This window comes from Triticum urartu, chromosome 7A, assembly GCF_056163025.1.
Source record: "Triticum urartu cultivar PI428250 chromosome 7A, HENAU_Tu73, whole genome shotgun sequence".
Taxonomy (NCBI): Eukaryota; Viridiplantae; Streptophyta; class Magnoliopsida; order Poales; family Poaceae; genus Triticum; species Triticum urartu.
In genome coordinates, this window is record NC_141879.1 from 478,524,847 (window position 1) to 478,541,148 (window position 16,302).

Below are 16,302 nucleotides of genomic sequence, written 5' to 3' on the forward strand. Positions count from 1 at the left end.
AATATAGTAAGGCAGATCGTAACACAAGCTTGCTTGATTTCCTGGAGAACTCCGTTCATATTACTCCCCTGCCCCCACCCCCTTTCTAATTTTCAGAAGTCCAAATTACACCATAAGATATAAACTGCTCATGCCTTTTAACCAAGTGCAAATTTCATCCACTTGGACGATGACTACTCCTTAGTTGAAAGGAACATAGTGCAAACCAAAAATTCATTGGAAACAACACCACATGGGTTGCTGAAATCAGTATCCCGTATATGTGTTGTTATGTTTTGTGGGTGAAGCCCAGGGACAGCCCCATAAGATGCATGGTGTCTAAGGCTAGGGGTTTTCAAATTTGTCCAGTCAATTAACTCATCTCCCAAAGATAAGACTAGATTTCTCTTCCCAAGTATGTTAGACAACTGCAGCGACTTCCGCGGCCGGGCCTTCGTCCCGTCTGTTGAAGGAGACGACCAGGTCATGGAAGCCATGGCCAGGTTCGATGAGGGACTGCCGCTCATCCAAAACGCCCCTCCGTCCCCGCTGGCGGTCGAAGCCAGCAACGATCTTCTGGTCACGCCTCCTGCGGCCACAATCTCCGACGTCCAGCTGCCTCCTCCCGCAGCTTCCCCGACCATCTTCAACACCCGCCGGAGCGCTCGCATCTCCAAGTCTGAAGAGCCAACCTGTCTCTCAATGCTGGAGAAGGCCAAGCTGCGCAAGAGGATGAAGCTGGAGGGCAAGAAAGCGGTGAGAGGGCCGGATCTGCTGCTCCCGGAGGTGGAGCTCCTTGAGATCGCCGGGGAGGGGAGCCACCTATCCCGCGCGATGACGCATTGTGCTGGGAAGGTGCTGCTCCCGGAGGTGGATGTCAGACCCGAGTTGTCTGACGGACTAAATTCAGAAAACGCACTCAGAATTCAGAGAATATCAATAGCACAGCTTGATTTCAGAGGGAAGTTCTGCTAGGGTTTTGGTTACAAAAAGACCAACCGGGAACACCAGCGGCTAGGGTTTACCCCAAGGGAGAATAATCATGAGCACGCAGGCTCTCAAAACCTGGCTATATAGCCTTACAAGACTCTAGAAGGTGCGAGAAGCGCACATGGAGGAGAGGGGAGTGGTTGAGCTTTCCAGAGAGATCAACAGCGACGCCTTGACCACCCAGAGCCGTCCGATGAAAGATTAACGCACCACGTCTTCTGTAGCTTGCCGAAGCGGTACGAAGCCACCAGGAGCGTTGGATGGAAGATGGATGGTTCCCACAGCTTCACGCCCATGGTTAGAAGTCTGAATTCAACTGAATCACGAAAACAGAGAGAACACTGCAACTAGGTCCTGACAATTCCTCCGTGCGAGACCAGACCTGTCCTCAAGGCTGAAAGGAAGGAAACACCTTCTGAATGAACTGAGCATCCTCCCAGGTGGCGTCCTGCAATGGCAAGTTGACCCACTTGATCTTCCAGCGTACTACTGGTATGTCGATGTCCCCCTGAGTTCGAGGAACCAATTTCCTTTCCAGAAGCATTTCTGGTTCCAGTAGGATTGTGCCATCTGGGTTGATCAATGGAAGTTTGGGATTGGGCACAGCAGTAGGGCCGATGTGTTTCTTTAACTGGCTGATGTGGAATGTGTGGTGAAGCTTGCAATCCTCTGGTAACAGCAGCTTGTAAGCGACCTTGCCTATTTTTTGTAGGACTCTGAAGGGGCCATAGAATTTTGAATGAAGCTTCAGGCACCTGTGAATGCTTAGTGTGGTATGTCTATACGGTTGCAATTTTAAGTAGACCATGTCTCCCACTTCCAAAGACCGTTCACTTCTCTTTTTGTCTGCATAATGTTTCATTCTTTCCTGTGCTCTGAGTAGGTTGCCCTTGATCTGATTGGCCGTCTGTTCAGCAGTGAGCACAGACGGTAATGTGTCAGTGCTGTCCTCAGGATATAAAGCAGCTTCAGCTAGCATTTGAGGTTTCCTGTTGTACAAGGCCTGAAATGGTGTGATTTGGAGAGCTGTGTGAAAGCTTGTATTGTACCACCACTCAGCCAGGGAAAGCCACTGGTGCCACTTAGTTGGTTTGAGGAAAGCCATGCATCTTAAATAATTCTCCATGCACTGATTAACCCTCTCGGTTTGACCGTCTGATTGGGGGTGATAGGAGGTACTAAGGTGGAGTTTAATTCCCAGCTTCTTGAAAAGTTCCTGCCACAAGTTGCTAGTGAAGATCTTGTCCCTGTCAGTTACTATCACGGATGGAAGACCATGGAGCTTAAAAATATTATCCACAAAAGCCCGTGCTACAGAGCTGACAGTGATAGGGTGTTTCATAGCAATAAAATGGCTGTACTTGGTGAACCTGTCCACAACCACTAGGATTAAATCCTTGTTGTTGGATGTAGGCAGCCCTTCCACGAAATCCATGCTAATATGGCACCAAGCAAAGTCAGGGACCGGCAGTGGCTGTAACAGGCCAGGATATCTGCAATGCTCTGCTTTGTTGATTTGGCAAACAGGACACTGTTTGATATAGTCCACTATTGCTTGTTTCATGCCAGGCCAATGGAATAGTAGCTTGATTCTCTGATATGAAGCTCTGTGGCCTGAGTGACCCCCCAATTCAGAGCTGTGTAAAGCAGCAATTAATTTGTTTTGAAGGGGTTTGCTGTTTCCAATCACAACTCTGTCTCTGTATCTGAGAATACCATTCTGGAAAGTGTAGTTGGGCAAGCCTGCAGGATTAATGGATAATTGGGTGATCAAGTCTTTGCACTTGCTGTCAGATTTGTAAGTATCAGTAACCTCTCCTATCCAAGCAGGTTTGGCTATACTAACAAACAAACTATGGAGTTTGTGTTGCACTCTTGAAAGTGCATCAGCAACTCGGTTGGTATTTCCCTTCTTGTACTCAATTGTGTAATTGTATCCCAACAGTTTAACCAAGAGTTTATGCTGAATGCCTTCAGTAAGTTTCTGGTCTTGGATGTACCTTAGACTTTGTTGGTCAGTTCTTATTATCAGAGAAGAAGCTGAAAAGTAATGTTTCCACTGTTTGAGTGCTTCTATAATGGCCAAAGCTTCCTTGTCATAACTGGACCAAGCAATAGCTCTAGGTCCAATTGCTTTGCTGAAGTAAGCAATTGGCCTTCCACCCTGCATGAGAACAGCACCAATTCCATAAGCACAAGCATCAGCTTCTAGCACAAATGGTTTTGTGAAGTCAGGTAGAGCAAGGACAGGAGCTTGGGTCATCTTATGTTTTAGGGTGTTGAATGCCTCTTGCTGCTCATTTGACCACTGGAAATTGTCCTTCTTAAGGGCATTGAAAAGGGGTTTGCAGATATATCCATAATTTTGCACAAATCTTCTGTAATACCCTGTGAGGCCCAAAAAACTTCTCAATTGTGAAACATTTTCAGGGGCAGGCCATTGAGTAATTGCTTCAATCTTCACAGGGTCTGTGGCAACCCCATCTCCCCTAATAATGTGGCCCAGGTACTCCACCTGAGGTTGAGCAAAAATACATTTGCTTAAGTTGACCACCAGTTGGTTTTCCTGTAGGGTTTTAAAAACCTCCTCCAAGTGTGCCAAATGATCCTCCAATGTTTCACTGAATATCAGTATGTCGTCAAAGAAAACCAAAACAAATTTTCTGAGATATTTCTTGAGGATTTTGTTCATTAGCATTTGAAAAGTGGCAGGAGCATTGGTTAGGCCGAAAGGCATGACCAAATATTCATAATGCCCACAATGAGTAGTGAAAGCAGTCTTTTCAATGTCTTCCTCCTTCATTCTTATTTGGTGATAACCACTCTTCAAATCCAATTTGGTAAACACAGTAGCCCCATGAAGCTCATCCAGCAAATCCTCAATAACTGGAATAGGGTATTTGTTCTTGATAGTTTGGGAATTTACTTTTCTGAAATCATTGCACAGCCTCCAAGACAGATCCTTCTTTCTAATCAGAATAGCTGGAGAAGAATAAGGGCTAGAGCTGTCCCTAATTATTTGCTTATTGACCATGTCCTGGATGATTGTCTCCATAGCATTCTTCTGATGATGTGGCAGTCGATAAGGTCTTTGATTGACTACTTTGGCCCCGGGCATAAAAGGAATTGCATGGTCACAAGCCCTAGCAGGGGGCAGCATAGTAGGACTAGAGAAGACCTTTTTGTATTTTCCCATCATGGCCTTAATTTGAGGATGCGCAGGGGCCTTTGGTGTAGCTTCAGGTTGTAGCTTGTTTACAACAATGACTGCCCCACAGACTGATTGCTCCAATATATGCTTATCCATGCTAGATTCAGTGACAGGACCAGATGGCAAGCTCTCATCCGAGAAAGTGACCAACTTTTGTTTGTCCTTTGTAATCTGGAATTCCATGAGGTCAAAATCTAACTTCACAGGGTTGTGGGTGGACATCCAATCAGCTCCCAAGATAATGTCATAGCCCTGAAGTTTTAGAATTCAAAAATCTGAAACAAATTCCTCTCCCTGAATGATATATGGACAGTTTGGGGCCATGAATTCAGTCCATAAAGTGCCTCCATTGGCCTACGTCCTGCTTACAGTGTATATTGATCAATGGGAAAACAATGCAAGTGTAACTAGGTGTGTGTGTGTGTGTGTGTGTGTGTGTGTGTGCGTGCGTGTGCTTTCAGCTAAAATAACCTATTACTATTTTGTGCTTGACATTTGAAAAGAAGCCAATGTTGGCAGGTTCATTCTAGCCCCTTTTAGCAATCATCTAGCATCATTGATATAGCTAAAACTGGATACAGATGGCCATACCATTCAAGTAGGCCAACTTTTGGCTAGCAGAAGATCTTGCACTGCACAATTATCTAGATATTACAAAGATAAACATGTAAAATAAATAGCTCAGCATTTGATGAATAAGATGCCACTAAAAGAACAAGCTGAAAAGATCCACTCAACAATCAAAGGGGCAAGAAATAAAGGAGAAAAATCCCGTGTTTCCAGTAGTAACTATATGACAATAGTCTTATTATTCAAGCCTACAGTAGTGATAGGAAATTCTGGACAGACCTCAAATTGAACTGGCCTCCTTGTACTCGCAGATCCATTATCCTCGTCATACTGGAAGAATTGACAAGGTATTTCAGTTAGCATAATTTGTTGAGGTAGGTAACTGCACCAGTATGAATTTTAAGAACTTTGCACACAAAATAATTTTAATTCACTTGAGCTGAAAAATACTGAGTTGTAAACCTGTAGAGAGCTCCCAAAATGGCACTGGTTCAACAAGTTATTTGAGATTAGCTCAGACTTGACTTGCCTCAAAGCACAGAATTCGTAAATTCAAGCTGTGCTTCACTCATCATCAATTCAGAATCAGCTTGGACTAGATTTTTTTTACGCGTGCTTGAACTAGATTAAGTACATATACATACTATATTATTACAAACAAGAGGGCAGAATTGAGCTAATCTTGAGCCACATATGTTTCTACTTTGATCTTCTAATACTCCCTCCGATCTATATTAATTTCGCTGATTTAGTACAAAGTTGTACTAAATCAGACAATTAATATGGATCGGAGGGAGTGTTATTCTTTTAGTTTGAACCAATTTCTTAGTTCGTTTTGAGCTTGAGATATTATTTCAAGTGAAAGCATGAACTTTAGTGGGCTTGGTCGAGTTCAGCTTGTTTGAAACCCCAGTACGATGGATAATTGAGACTAAATCAAACAATATGACAATTGTACGAAACAAAATACATCTGACAGCTGCACTGTATCATTGCACTGTACATTCCAACCACATCAGTGAATTGGCCAAGACAAGGAACGAGCATCGTGACATAAATTCTAAAGCAATGTCATATTGCTAGTAAAATCATATGTTTTTCTCCAACATCCACAGAACTGCAAAGTATTCAGCATGTATGTTCGTTTATTTGTACTTCCATCTCATTCAATCAATGCTTCAATAAATGATTATGGATTTGTTCAGAAAGGAACCTGTATATATGGAAAATATATGTCCTTCAGAAATCCTCGAAGTTTAGCTGGCTCCAAGTGCCTATTCAAGCCGTGGATTTCCACCTGTAAATGTTGACAGAAGCATGTGCGTGGACACGCATAAGTGTCGCATTAATGAATTTAACAAGACTAGCAAAAAAAAATTATCATCACAAGAAATCCATGAATCTGGAGAACATAGGTTCCTGAATGCCAAGAACCAGTACTGTTTTGGGTCTAGTATTTGAGTTTGATAAGTCAGCAAAAGCTAGATCTCTAAATTCCATAAATCATCTCAGCTTTAATCGTAAGATATAATTAACCGGTGCATGACTCTCAACAGAAAAATAGCAAGTTACAAAATCAGAAGTAATGTGTACTAGATATTTTTAAGTGTTGCATAATCCTAGATAGTAGAGCTAATTTTGTTTCCTTAACCGTGGGTATATACAAATGATAAAGCTTTCACATCGACAAGGATAAACATGCCACATCAAACCATAGCTGATGCGGAGCATCCCAAGGTCATCCCCATGGACCTACCATCGTCTCACCAAGTGACTAGCGGACCAATGACACAAGCACGTGCAAGAGCCCTCGAAACTAAGGTGAACTCACTCCTCTCCGAACTACCACTTACCATACATGAGAATTGGCTACTACCTCAAGCGGAAACCCTATGTGTGATCAGGTGTTTGGAGGAAGGCCACGGACCAACTACATTCAACGGACAAGACGGTGAGGACGCCAAGTTCACGGGACAAGAAGAACTGCTCGAAGTCCCCAGGCTCCGGACGACCGACGAACCCCGGACGTCCGACGACCTCCAGGCTCCGGACGTCCGGCCCTCTCCGGACGACCGACACTTCCATACCCGAGCCAAAACTACGGATTTCCAAAGCGCTACGGACGACCGACGACCTCCAGGCTCCGGACGTCCGACCCCGACCGGACGTCCGACCGAAGTCCACCCGAGCCGAATCTACGGACGTCCGACAGGCACCAGACGTCCGGACCCTCGCAAGCCTCCGGACGACCGGTGACTCCCGCACGTCCGGCGCCTGTGCGCTGCCATGTGTTGGGGCGCAGCCCATGTACCCCCCCCCCCCCTTTCGCCCCCTTTTACACTAAGACTATATATAGACCTCTCCCTCCTCCTTTCTAGGGTTAGCAAAGGATTAGCTCATATTTCGTGTGAGAGCTTTGTTCATCCACTTGGATACCTTCTCCTCGGAGATTCGAGCCTCCACCGGAGAAGATCCCCCAAGCGGATTCAAGACCCCTTTTTAGGGAAGAACTCAAGACCTCCTCACGGAGAAGACCGGCTACCCTTGTATCGTCCTTAGTTGTCCGTGGATCGTGTATCTTTCCTTATGTACTCAAGGATCTAGCACATGTGTGACTTATTCGTGGTGGTTTAGTGTTTCCTCTTGTGTTTCTCCTTGTGTTTTCCCTCGTTTTCCCCCTTGTGTTCCTCGTGTTCTTCGCGGGGTCCGCTCCTTTCATGAAAGATCGGGCGATTAGGGTTCTACCCTACATCAATAGCCCTCATGCCAAACCTCATACAAATGGGTGGTAAGGAATATTTCTGCATAAGACATCAAAGAAACTTCAATATACCATTGTCTTTAGTGAAAATTCACTTTGTGTTACTGTGATTTATTGGTTTTCTTAAATGAGTATTTCCTCCAAAAATGGAATGGGCATACACAGGAGAAACAATGTATTTGATTTAGGGAGGATTGATTCTTCAAGTACATACTTGAACCAATGGACTCACGCAGAGCTAAAAACAGAAAGCTTTCCCTAAAAAAAATCCTTGTTCTGGTACTGAAGCACGAAAAACAATACAGACCACAACATTCTGAAATAAGATTTGACGTCCTGAATTTTATCCACACATCAAGAAACAAAAAAGGCATATTATGCTTGAATAATTGCTTCACCTTATTGTTTTTTTCTAATTTGACTTTGTACTACCACTCACACCATTGCTTGTTCTTTTTTGTTCCTCAATGTCTACGTCGCAATTAGACTTCAAAATTTGCATCGTGATATATTTATTTCGAGCCAATGTTATGTTGTTCATCAAATACAGAATTTGTCGTGAAGACTTGAATTACCTTTTGTAGTTTGGTACAAGAAATACTACAAGGTTTTACAATTTCAGATCCTATGTTTGAAGATGTCTAAGAGATCCACCCAGAGAAAGTGCCCAGTTAGGCAATGATCAATTGCAATTGGCCTAGTTATCTTGGTTTTCGGCCAGAACAGGTCTTTTGACAGTTTTCTGAATCCAGACCTCAACTACTGAATCATTGAGATTTTCGGTTCTATAAAGTAAAATATGATGATAAATCCTAGTGAAAGAACATATGCCTGTTAAGATTTTATCAGTATTGAAAGAAAATTTAAATTAAAGAAACGGTGAAGTAACAAATACTCCAATAACCAGGAAATAGGTATCAGTAAATATGGAGATTTCATACTTATGACCGTTACTTGACATGAATTGGTATCTTGGTATTCTATACCAAACATATGAAACATGCAATCACAACTCAGATATCAATTTAGCATTGCTGATGGGCTGATATTGCAGGGCATCAGAACATCTAAAAGACAGTCAAGATAACTGGATCACCTGTGTAAAACTTCGATGTGGCGACAGTGCCAACTCTTCTTCAGATGGATCTCTAACTCCTCCAGCAGTCTGCAATTCAATCGTGCTGATGTCTGCTACTTTGCCAAGGTACAGGAATATAATTAGAAAAACAAGGGGTTGGCAGAACACCTTCCAGCTGAGTTTAGATGAAGACTTCTCCAACAGAGCCTCCCTCGAAAGATGCAAGGTAAACACTTTCCTTGATTCCTTAGTTTTAGAAGAAACTATGGCAGTTCTATTGTAAAAGAAAGAACATGGCAATCAATTAAACTGAAAAACTTCAATCTTTGATATAGATTAGCTGGTAAATTCATACCTTCCAAGATGCATCGATGCAATAGTTCCACCATAGCCAAACATGCCAAAGAAAGGCTGTAGATATTCGATAGAGTAACAAATCAAGTACTCCACATATGAATTGTCGTCTATGAATATTTCATTTTAGTGAAGTACAGTGTATTTTCACGTGAAAAAATATATAGACGGAGAAGCAATGTAAAATACAGGACCAAGCAACTTCTAAAATCATAGTTTGTTATCTTCAAGAATTGCATAAAACTGTCCCTCAGTTGGCCTGATAAGCCAAATAATCGAAATGGCATACACCTCTTTATTTTGCCAACTATGGAAAATAACTGATACAGTAAGTGATATAGCAATCATAACATGCCCAGCTATACTTTAAAAGGTAGCATAATGAATTAAAAAAAATTGAGGAAGCCATACAATCACAATGGTAATAAATGATGTATATGAAAAAATCGTGCTTCTTTCTCCTTTAATTCTGTTAATCCCATCCAACAGAAGCTGAAACTCATTTGTACTCTCTCCTTTGAATAGGCATAGACATACTGCTAAAGTACATGATCTGTTTTACGGTACATCATTTAGAAAGTTTCAGCTGCAAAGGTAAATTCAAGAAAAATGAAGAGACTCCCATAACATCCAATGGTTACTTACAGAACATGTCCAAATGGAAATCATATATTAATGCAACTTAGATAAATGTCACTGAAGGATTGTTGATAAGGCAAACAAATTGCAAGAAATGGAATAAGTACGATCCATATGTTTGTGATATATAATTGCTCACCACTAAGTATGGCGCTTTCCCGCCGATACCTTGTTTCCGAAATACTCTGTGGTTAGAAGAACCCATTGTACCCCTAAATAAATAAGACTAAATGAGATCCAAACTATGTTGCATTAGGGCTTAAGTAGGATGGTTGTGCAATCGAACTCTGCATATGGAAACTATGAAGAAACATAATAAAAAAACAAAGTACAAGTACCCTCCATATAAACAATATTAATATCAAAAGGGCATTCAAAATGTTCATAAATTAAATAGTAATAACCATTTTTCCTCTTTATATCGTTACTGCTCTTTGAAAACGAAACACTAAATTACCCCCACCCCCCTTTTATGTTTCTCTTGTGCACTCCAACCTCCAATTTCCCCTAACACATTCGACAGAGTGAATACTTAAACTTCATGTGGTAAAACTTCAACTAAAGAGCGTTACCATTTAGAGATAGAATTATCTTCTGAACCGTCCATCCCCCTACCAGTATCAAAGACCACAATCTTTTCTCCATCAACAGTTATCCTACAACATGATCCAACACTCGTGTGAAAGTGATTCTGAGAAGTAATGAATCAAAGATAATAACGTTTGTCAGGAAAGAAAAGGGGAGAAGAAAACAGAGTAGATTGATGTAATGGTATAAAAGAAAAAACTGAAACCCAAAGATTCCATGCAATGAGCAGCTTTCCTTTTCTTGGTATATTTATCATTATGTTTGCGATGAGATCCTACTTGGAGGGTAATTTATACATGATTACATCTACTTAAAGCCAATTCTACAGCTAAGTATCTAGTGCTGCAATGGAAAAAAGACAAAACTGAAACTACAACCTGGAGCATAGCCCAGTGCATTATGAAAACTGCCTTTGTGCTTCAGCTGATAGTAACTAAGCTTTGATAATATATCATATTCTCTCCTGTATTTGTGACTAACATGATATTACTTGTGTAACCAGTTCGCTTTGCATTATGTGCAATGCATAGAGCATTTAATTCAGCAGGGAGTTATGAGGGAAACAGAGACATAGACAGGTCCAAAGTGGAATTGAAAGGGAAACAACCCAGCAAGGATAGCTACCGTCTGATACCATAATTGTCAATTGGGATGGCGATAAATGGGAACTAACCTGATTAACTTTATTTCTTTGCTACCATTTGACCACAAAGCCTGTAATGAGTTGTCCTGATGACAGGAAAAGACAACGAAGGTCAGATCTTCACAGGTGGTCACCTATGAAACTGAGGAGGCAAAATACTCGGACAAGAAAACTAACAACAAGGTCTGCAAGAGCACTCTCAGTGCTATATTCTGCCGGAAGCTCTTGAAGCAGTTCAGTCGGAGGTGTAAGGTCCCACATATTCTGAAGACAAGCAAGTAAACACATAAGCACAACGAATGTAAGGATTCATCTACATCATTTTCTTGTACATGTTAACTGCACCACGGCTTGGGTTTGGCACAATTACACCAATCGTTTATGAATAGTGAATGACACCGCAAAGATTATAGGATCCTCAAGGGATACTAAATTAGGAAATGTATCTTAGCATGATAGAATGAAAAATTCTCAGTGCTACATGACACAGATATGGAGTAAGATTAGTTCAAATACTGACCTCATATGTCCTGACAAATTCTTCACCATCCTAGCAAAGCAAATGGATAGAAAGAAAATGTGTTAGATGGTCTGCAGTCATTTCGTGAATCAGAACATGAATGAGTTGGGGCTTACCTGAAGTCTTAATATGTTAGTACCCTTAGTGACAAAATCACTGAACTGCACTTTCTTGTCTATCTTTCTGTCCAGCAGGTCCTCTAGATAAACATCGCCATCCCATTCAATTCCCCGCTTTTGACCACAATGTGAGGAGGCATCGCCCAACTCTTCCCGAATACGATGTAAGAAATCAGGAAGCGGCATCTCTTCTCCAGGATCGCGCAGCTTAAGGCTGGTGCTTGTGCCATTTGGCAACAGGATCTGAAACTGGTAGACTTTGGTTGCAGGACCGTGGTGTCCGTATTGCACCACGGCCCACTTCTCGGATGCGCTGCTCGCCATCTTCACATCAGCCAACGGGACCTGCTCAACACCGACTACAGGTTACATGATTTCCATATATAGAACGGGAAAGAAAACCCTCAAAAATCATAAAAGGGGAAAACAAGAACAGAGGAAAAACAGGGCAAGAACCCCAAAAGCCCAGAGGAGGGGGAGAAATTCCAAAATAAAATCGCGCATTCCATATAGAACGGAGACGGCTTCCCTCAATAACTAAAAAAAAAAAAGAACAGAGACGAGACGCCGCAAACCAAAACCCCAGGAGGAAAAAGGTCGATCCGACGAAGAGAAGACAGAAAGCATTGATTGTTCCAGGGCAAGAAGCCTAGCAAAGCAAAATCAAGGAACCCTCGGCAGAAAAACGCCAAAAGAAACGCAAAATCAAGAAACCGCCGGCAAAAAAAATCCCAAAAGAAATGCGAAATCAAGAAACCGTCGGCAGAAAAAACCCCAAAGAAATGCGAAATCAAGAAACCGTCGGCAGAAAAAAAAACAAAAGAAATGCGAAATAAAGAAACCGTCAGCAGAAAAAACCCAAAACAAGGGTAAAAAGGAGACCGGAAGGGCAGAGGGGGCGCAATGACGAAGAAGCAGGAAGAGGAAACGGGTCTGATGCCGCGATGAACTCTGTCGGAGCCAAGAGAGAAACCCTATCGTACCAGGGCAAGAAACCGGTGAGCGAAATCCACCCCCAAAAAAATGCGATTTCTCTCGCGCGGCACAATCGAAAAGGGGGAGCGGGGTGGGAAGGGGAAGGGAATCCAAAACGCACGCACCAATGAGAAAACCCCAAAGGGAAGCACGTTTGGTGAGGAGGAGGAGGCGATGGAAAAGCCCTTGGCGCAGGCAGCAGCTGGGAGTTTTGAATGCTGGGAAGGGAAAAGATGGGGTGGTGGGAAGACAAAGGGGCGTCAGTCTCAGCCGTCACTCGGTCCGGTCAGGTCAGGTCAGGTCAGAGCAAGTATAATAAGCCTAGTCAGCTGGCTATAAGGTTTTACATGTCAGCAAAAATCCTTACTGGAGGAGTGAGAAACGAAGAGAGAGAAGAGCCGGCGCTCCGTGTATCGCCCGGCTGCAGCTCAATCTTCGATGCAATACAGCCAGCATGCAGCCGGCGTGAGTGCTAAACGCAAGAGCTCCGTCTTTCCTGCCAATCATGTGAGCCTGTTTGACCTTCTTTACATGCAAACATTGAATAGTATAGTCCATCTAATAGCCAGCCTACAGCCAGCCTATTATACTAGTAGTCTTTTATCAAGCCTTTGGATGATGTGGCACCCATATACAGCCAGCAGTAGGCTCTTCTATTAGCCATGCTCTCAGGGACCAACGCGGAAGCTATCCTCGAGTCCTCCGTTGGCCGCGCTAGGCACAAATCTCTAAGGCCTTCTCTGTTCATAGGATAGGATAGGAATTTTATAGGAATAGGAAAATCATAGTAAGTGAGATAACATGCATGTCAATTTTTATAGAGAAAGAGATGTCATTTGATGCATAGGAAAGGATTTTTTCCTTTGAGTGCTAATGTATTTTTTCCTCCAAAACATGAAAGATTGATTCCTATCCTACATAGGAATAGGAATCCATTCCTACAAACCAAAGGGCTTCAAAAGAATTTTTCCTTTGCAAATCCTATCCTATAGAATTCCTACAAAAATCCTACAAACCAAAGGGGGCCGAATCAAACGTCGTCATGGTTCGACCTCCTATGATGGTTCGACCTCCTATGATGGTTCGACCTTCATGATCGCCTCGCTCCCCTCCACCCCACCCTCCTACGATTCCTGAAAAATCGGACTGCCTCCCCGCCACTCCACTCACGAGATAAAGAAAAAAGAAAAACAACGCACGTCCCCCACGTCCTCGTATCCCACCTCCCACTCCCTTCCCCAAATCCCTCGCTCTCGATTCCCTTCTCTCTAGAGAGGAATCACCGCCGCCGACCTCCTCCCGCCTACAGCGACGGAGGCGGACGCCGGGTTGGGTCGGACGCCCACGTGGAAGGAGCGGGAGAACAACAAGCGGTGCGAGCGCCGGCGTCGGGCCATCGCCGCCAAGATCTTCACCGACCTCCGCGCTCTCGGTGGCTACAAGCTCCCCAAGCACTGCGACAACAACGAGGTGCTCAAGGAGCTCTGCCGCGAGGCCGAATGGGTCGTGGTGGACGATGGCACCACCTACCGCAAGGTGAAGCCTCGCTTCTTGGTCTCGGGATCGAGATCGCCCCCCCCCCATCCCATGTTTCTTCTCTCCTTCCGTTTCCTAGATCTAGCCAGCCTTGCTTGGATGTGTAGATCTGATTGTTTGGTTCGATTCATGGCAGGGATACAAGCCGCCGTCGTCCGGGCCGTTTGGTGGGGTCTCGTCGATGGGCATGAGCTCCTGCTCGTCCTCGCAGCTGCTCAGTGCGCCGTCGTCGTCGTTCCCGAGCCCGGTGCCTTCCTACCACCCCAGCCCGACGTCATCCAGCTTCCCGAGCCCCATGCGCCTCGACAACCCCAGCCCCGCCTACCTCCTCCCATTCCTCCGTGGCCTCCCCAACCCGCCCCTGCTCCGGGTCTCCAACAGCAGGGGGTGAAGCAAACACTTATTGGGAGGTACTCAAAATTTGATCACTTTGTTGTAGAATCACGGTGCTGATCAACTAATCCTTGACTGATTTTGAATCTCTGCTAATAGTTCAACATCTTTTTTTAATCACAAGGTCTGAAAGGTATCATTCAAAATCTGCAGATGATCAGTAGTGTCAAACCCACATCCTCTCTGCCATCTTCTACATGAACTGCTTTGTAAAAAGTGAAAAATTGTTGCTCGTAATGTTGATGTGCAGACTACCAAATTGGGAATTTTTTTATCATGGTGAAACTACACTGTAAAAAGTGAATCATGTTAGTAATGTCTCCCAACTCTCAAACTGTTGCTCGTTATATTAATCTGCATAGTACCAAATTGGAAGATTTTCAATCATGATATGATTCTGAGAATGGATGCATGATTGCAGATGGCTACCAAACCGTAAAATTTCAACATTCAAAAGATGTATTTTGTACTGGCAGTTTTGATGCATGATTGCAGCTGCATGTAGGTTTCGGTTTGTCCAAGAACTGTCTATGTATACTGATAATGATTACTCCATCCGTCCCAAAATAAGTTCATTTTGTTTAGTACAGTTTATACTATATCAAAGATACTAAATCAAAGATACTTACTTTGGGACTGGGGGAGTACTCTGTTTTCAAATGGCGCATGGTGTACGCATGACAACTGTGGGTGTATAAATTAGTATCATGTTGCCTGCACGTTGAACTTATAATTCTTTTTCTGAATAATGTGTCATATTTTGATTGCTGTCAAAATGACAATTGCTATTTGCTTTCTAGACATCTTGTATGTGGCCTGTGGTGATAACAATTTTTATTTTTCTCAGGATTTGATTATGATCGTGAAGGGTACATTATGATTTACGAGCATTTAATCTTCTCTGATAATCAAAGCGCCGCATAGTCTTATGTGCATTCATCAGAGCTATTCCACAATTTTGTCCCCACTTATGCCTTTTTACACTTTTATATGTGTAGCTTTTAATTTTTTTAAGACATTCATTCTTTTTTTTCTAAGTCTTCATGTGTGCAGAATTACTTCTGCAGTGAGCCGGAGTGTGACGTCTTCTCACGGGCTACTGTCATCAATCAAGGTGGTCATTGGTCTATATCAAGCTTGACGAGTACTTCCTGAAGGCTGATTTCTGCTCCTGCCGTGTTGCTGACCGAGGCCCCATCTACGTGGGAGACTGCTATTTTTTGATAGATTGGTAGTGAGATGCTCGGATAGGAGAAAAGTGAATCGGAAGAGCATGAGAGATAGATATTGAGAACCTAAATAATGCACACACATTTACATATTTCATGTGATGGTAGTATGTCGTCGTAGTTTTTGTGTTGGTTGTCCTACTGAATGTTCCTGTCAGTCCTAACTCATCACATCACTCTCAATTTTCAGTCATTCTTGGAGCTTTTATCTCTAACTCTACAAAATCAGAAAGCATGTCTAAAGCTCAAGGTAATGTTGAAACTTGGAGGCGATCAAACCATATGCTTTTTGGGATGTAAGAGTTTAAACTAACTATTGCTTTTTGGGCTGTACGAGTTTGAACTAACTATCGCTAACATCCTGGCTTTGAATTTTTAGTTTGTATTTTTTTGCAAAAGTTTGTATTTGTCCATGGTCAAGATAGGGGGCACATAGAGCTTGGTTTGTTAAGCTTCTTTATATTCTCAAGGAGGTCAGGAGTTCCTCTTGAAAAGAAAGAGGACAGCCTTTAACTCAACCTACGCCTTCAAAGAGAACTGCTTGAACTCAAGATGCCCCTCCCAGTCATTTGATCGATGCAGAAATAACCTTTTATGAGAGTGACCTAAAAGTCAGATGTTTTACATTAAGCATACTTCTCTTGTAGGTCTATTTAACTTTGGGTTTGGGAGTATTATATGTTGTTTGAGAGGGTCTATTTTTTTAGAAAATATGAT

General features: G+C 43.0%; 1 protein-coding gene and 1 pseudogene across 5 annotated transcripts in view; one reads left to right on the plus strand and one right to left on the minus strand.

Annotated features, from left to right (window-relative positions):
* Positions 1-12,811, minus strand: part of GMI1 (gamma-irradiation and mitomycin c induced 1) — a 33,916-nt gene extending 21,105 nt beyond the window's left edge. Inside the window, exons 1-12 of one of the 4 annotated variants that reach the window (XM_048684512.2) lie at positions 12,553-12,811; positions 11,450-11,797; positions 11,334-11,363; positions 10,991-11,077; positions 10,844-10,899; positions 10,155-10,238; positions 9,722-9,794; positions 8,945-9,000; positions 8,758-8,863; positions 8,608-8,676; positions 5,964-6,047; positions 5,030-5,080 (exon numbers count right to left, since the gene is read on the minus strand). In XM_048684512.2, coding sequence (XP_048540469.1) covers positions 5,030-5,080; positions 5,964-6,047; positions 8,608-8,676; positions 8,758-8,863; positions 8,945-9,000; positions 9,722-9,794; positions 10,155-10,238; positions 10,844-10,899; positions 10,991-11,077; positions 11,334-11,363; positions 11,450-11,776 — 1,023 coding nt within the window. In that variant the 5' untranslated portion in view covers positions 11,777-11,797; positions 12,553-12,811. Of the gene's footprint in view, positions 1-5,029; positions 5,081-5,963; positions 6,048-8,607; positions 8,677-8,757; positions 8,864-8,944; positions 9,001-9,721; positions 9,795-10,154; positions 10,239-10,843; positions 10,900-10,990; positions 11,078-11,333; positions 11,364-11,449; positions 11,798-12,334 lie in introns of all 4 variants that reach the window. The other 3 variants (XM_048684514.2, XM_048684515.2, XM_048684513.2) reach the window with 3 other exon arrangements.
* LOC147960042 (protein BZR1 homolog 1 pseudogene) lies at positions 12,602-15,781 on the plus strand (annotated as a pseudogene). Its single transcript, XR_015610019.1, has 4 exons — positions 12,602-12,727; positions 13,700-13,963; positions 14,100-14,373; positions 15,410-15,781. The product of XR_015610019.1 is annotated as a protein BZR1 homolog 1 pseudogene (transcript).
* Positions 15,782-16,302: the final 521 nt, after the last annotated feature.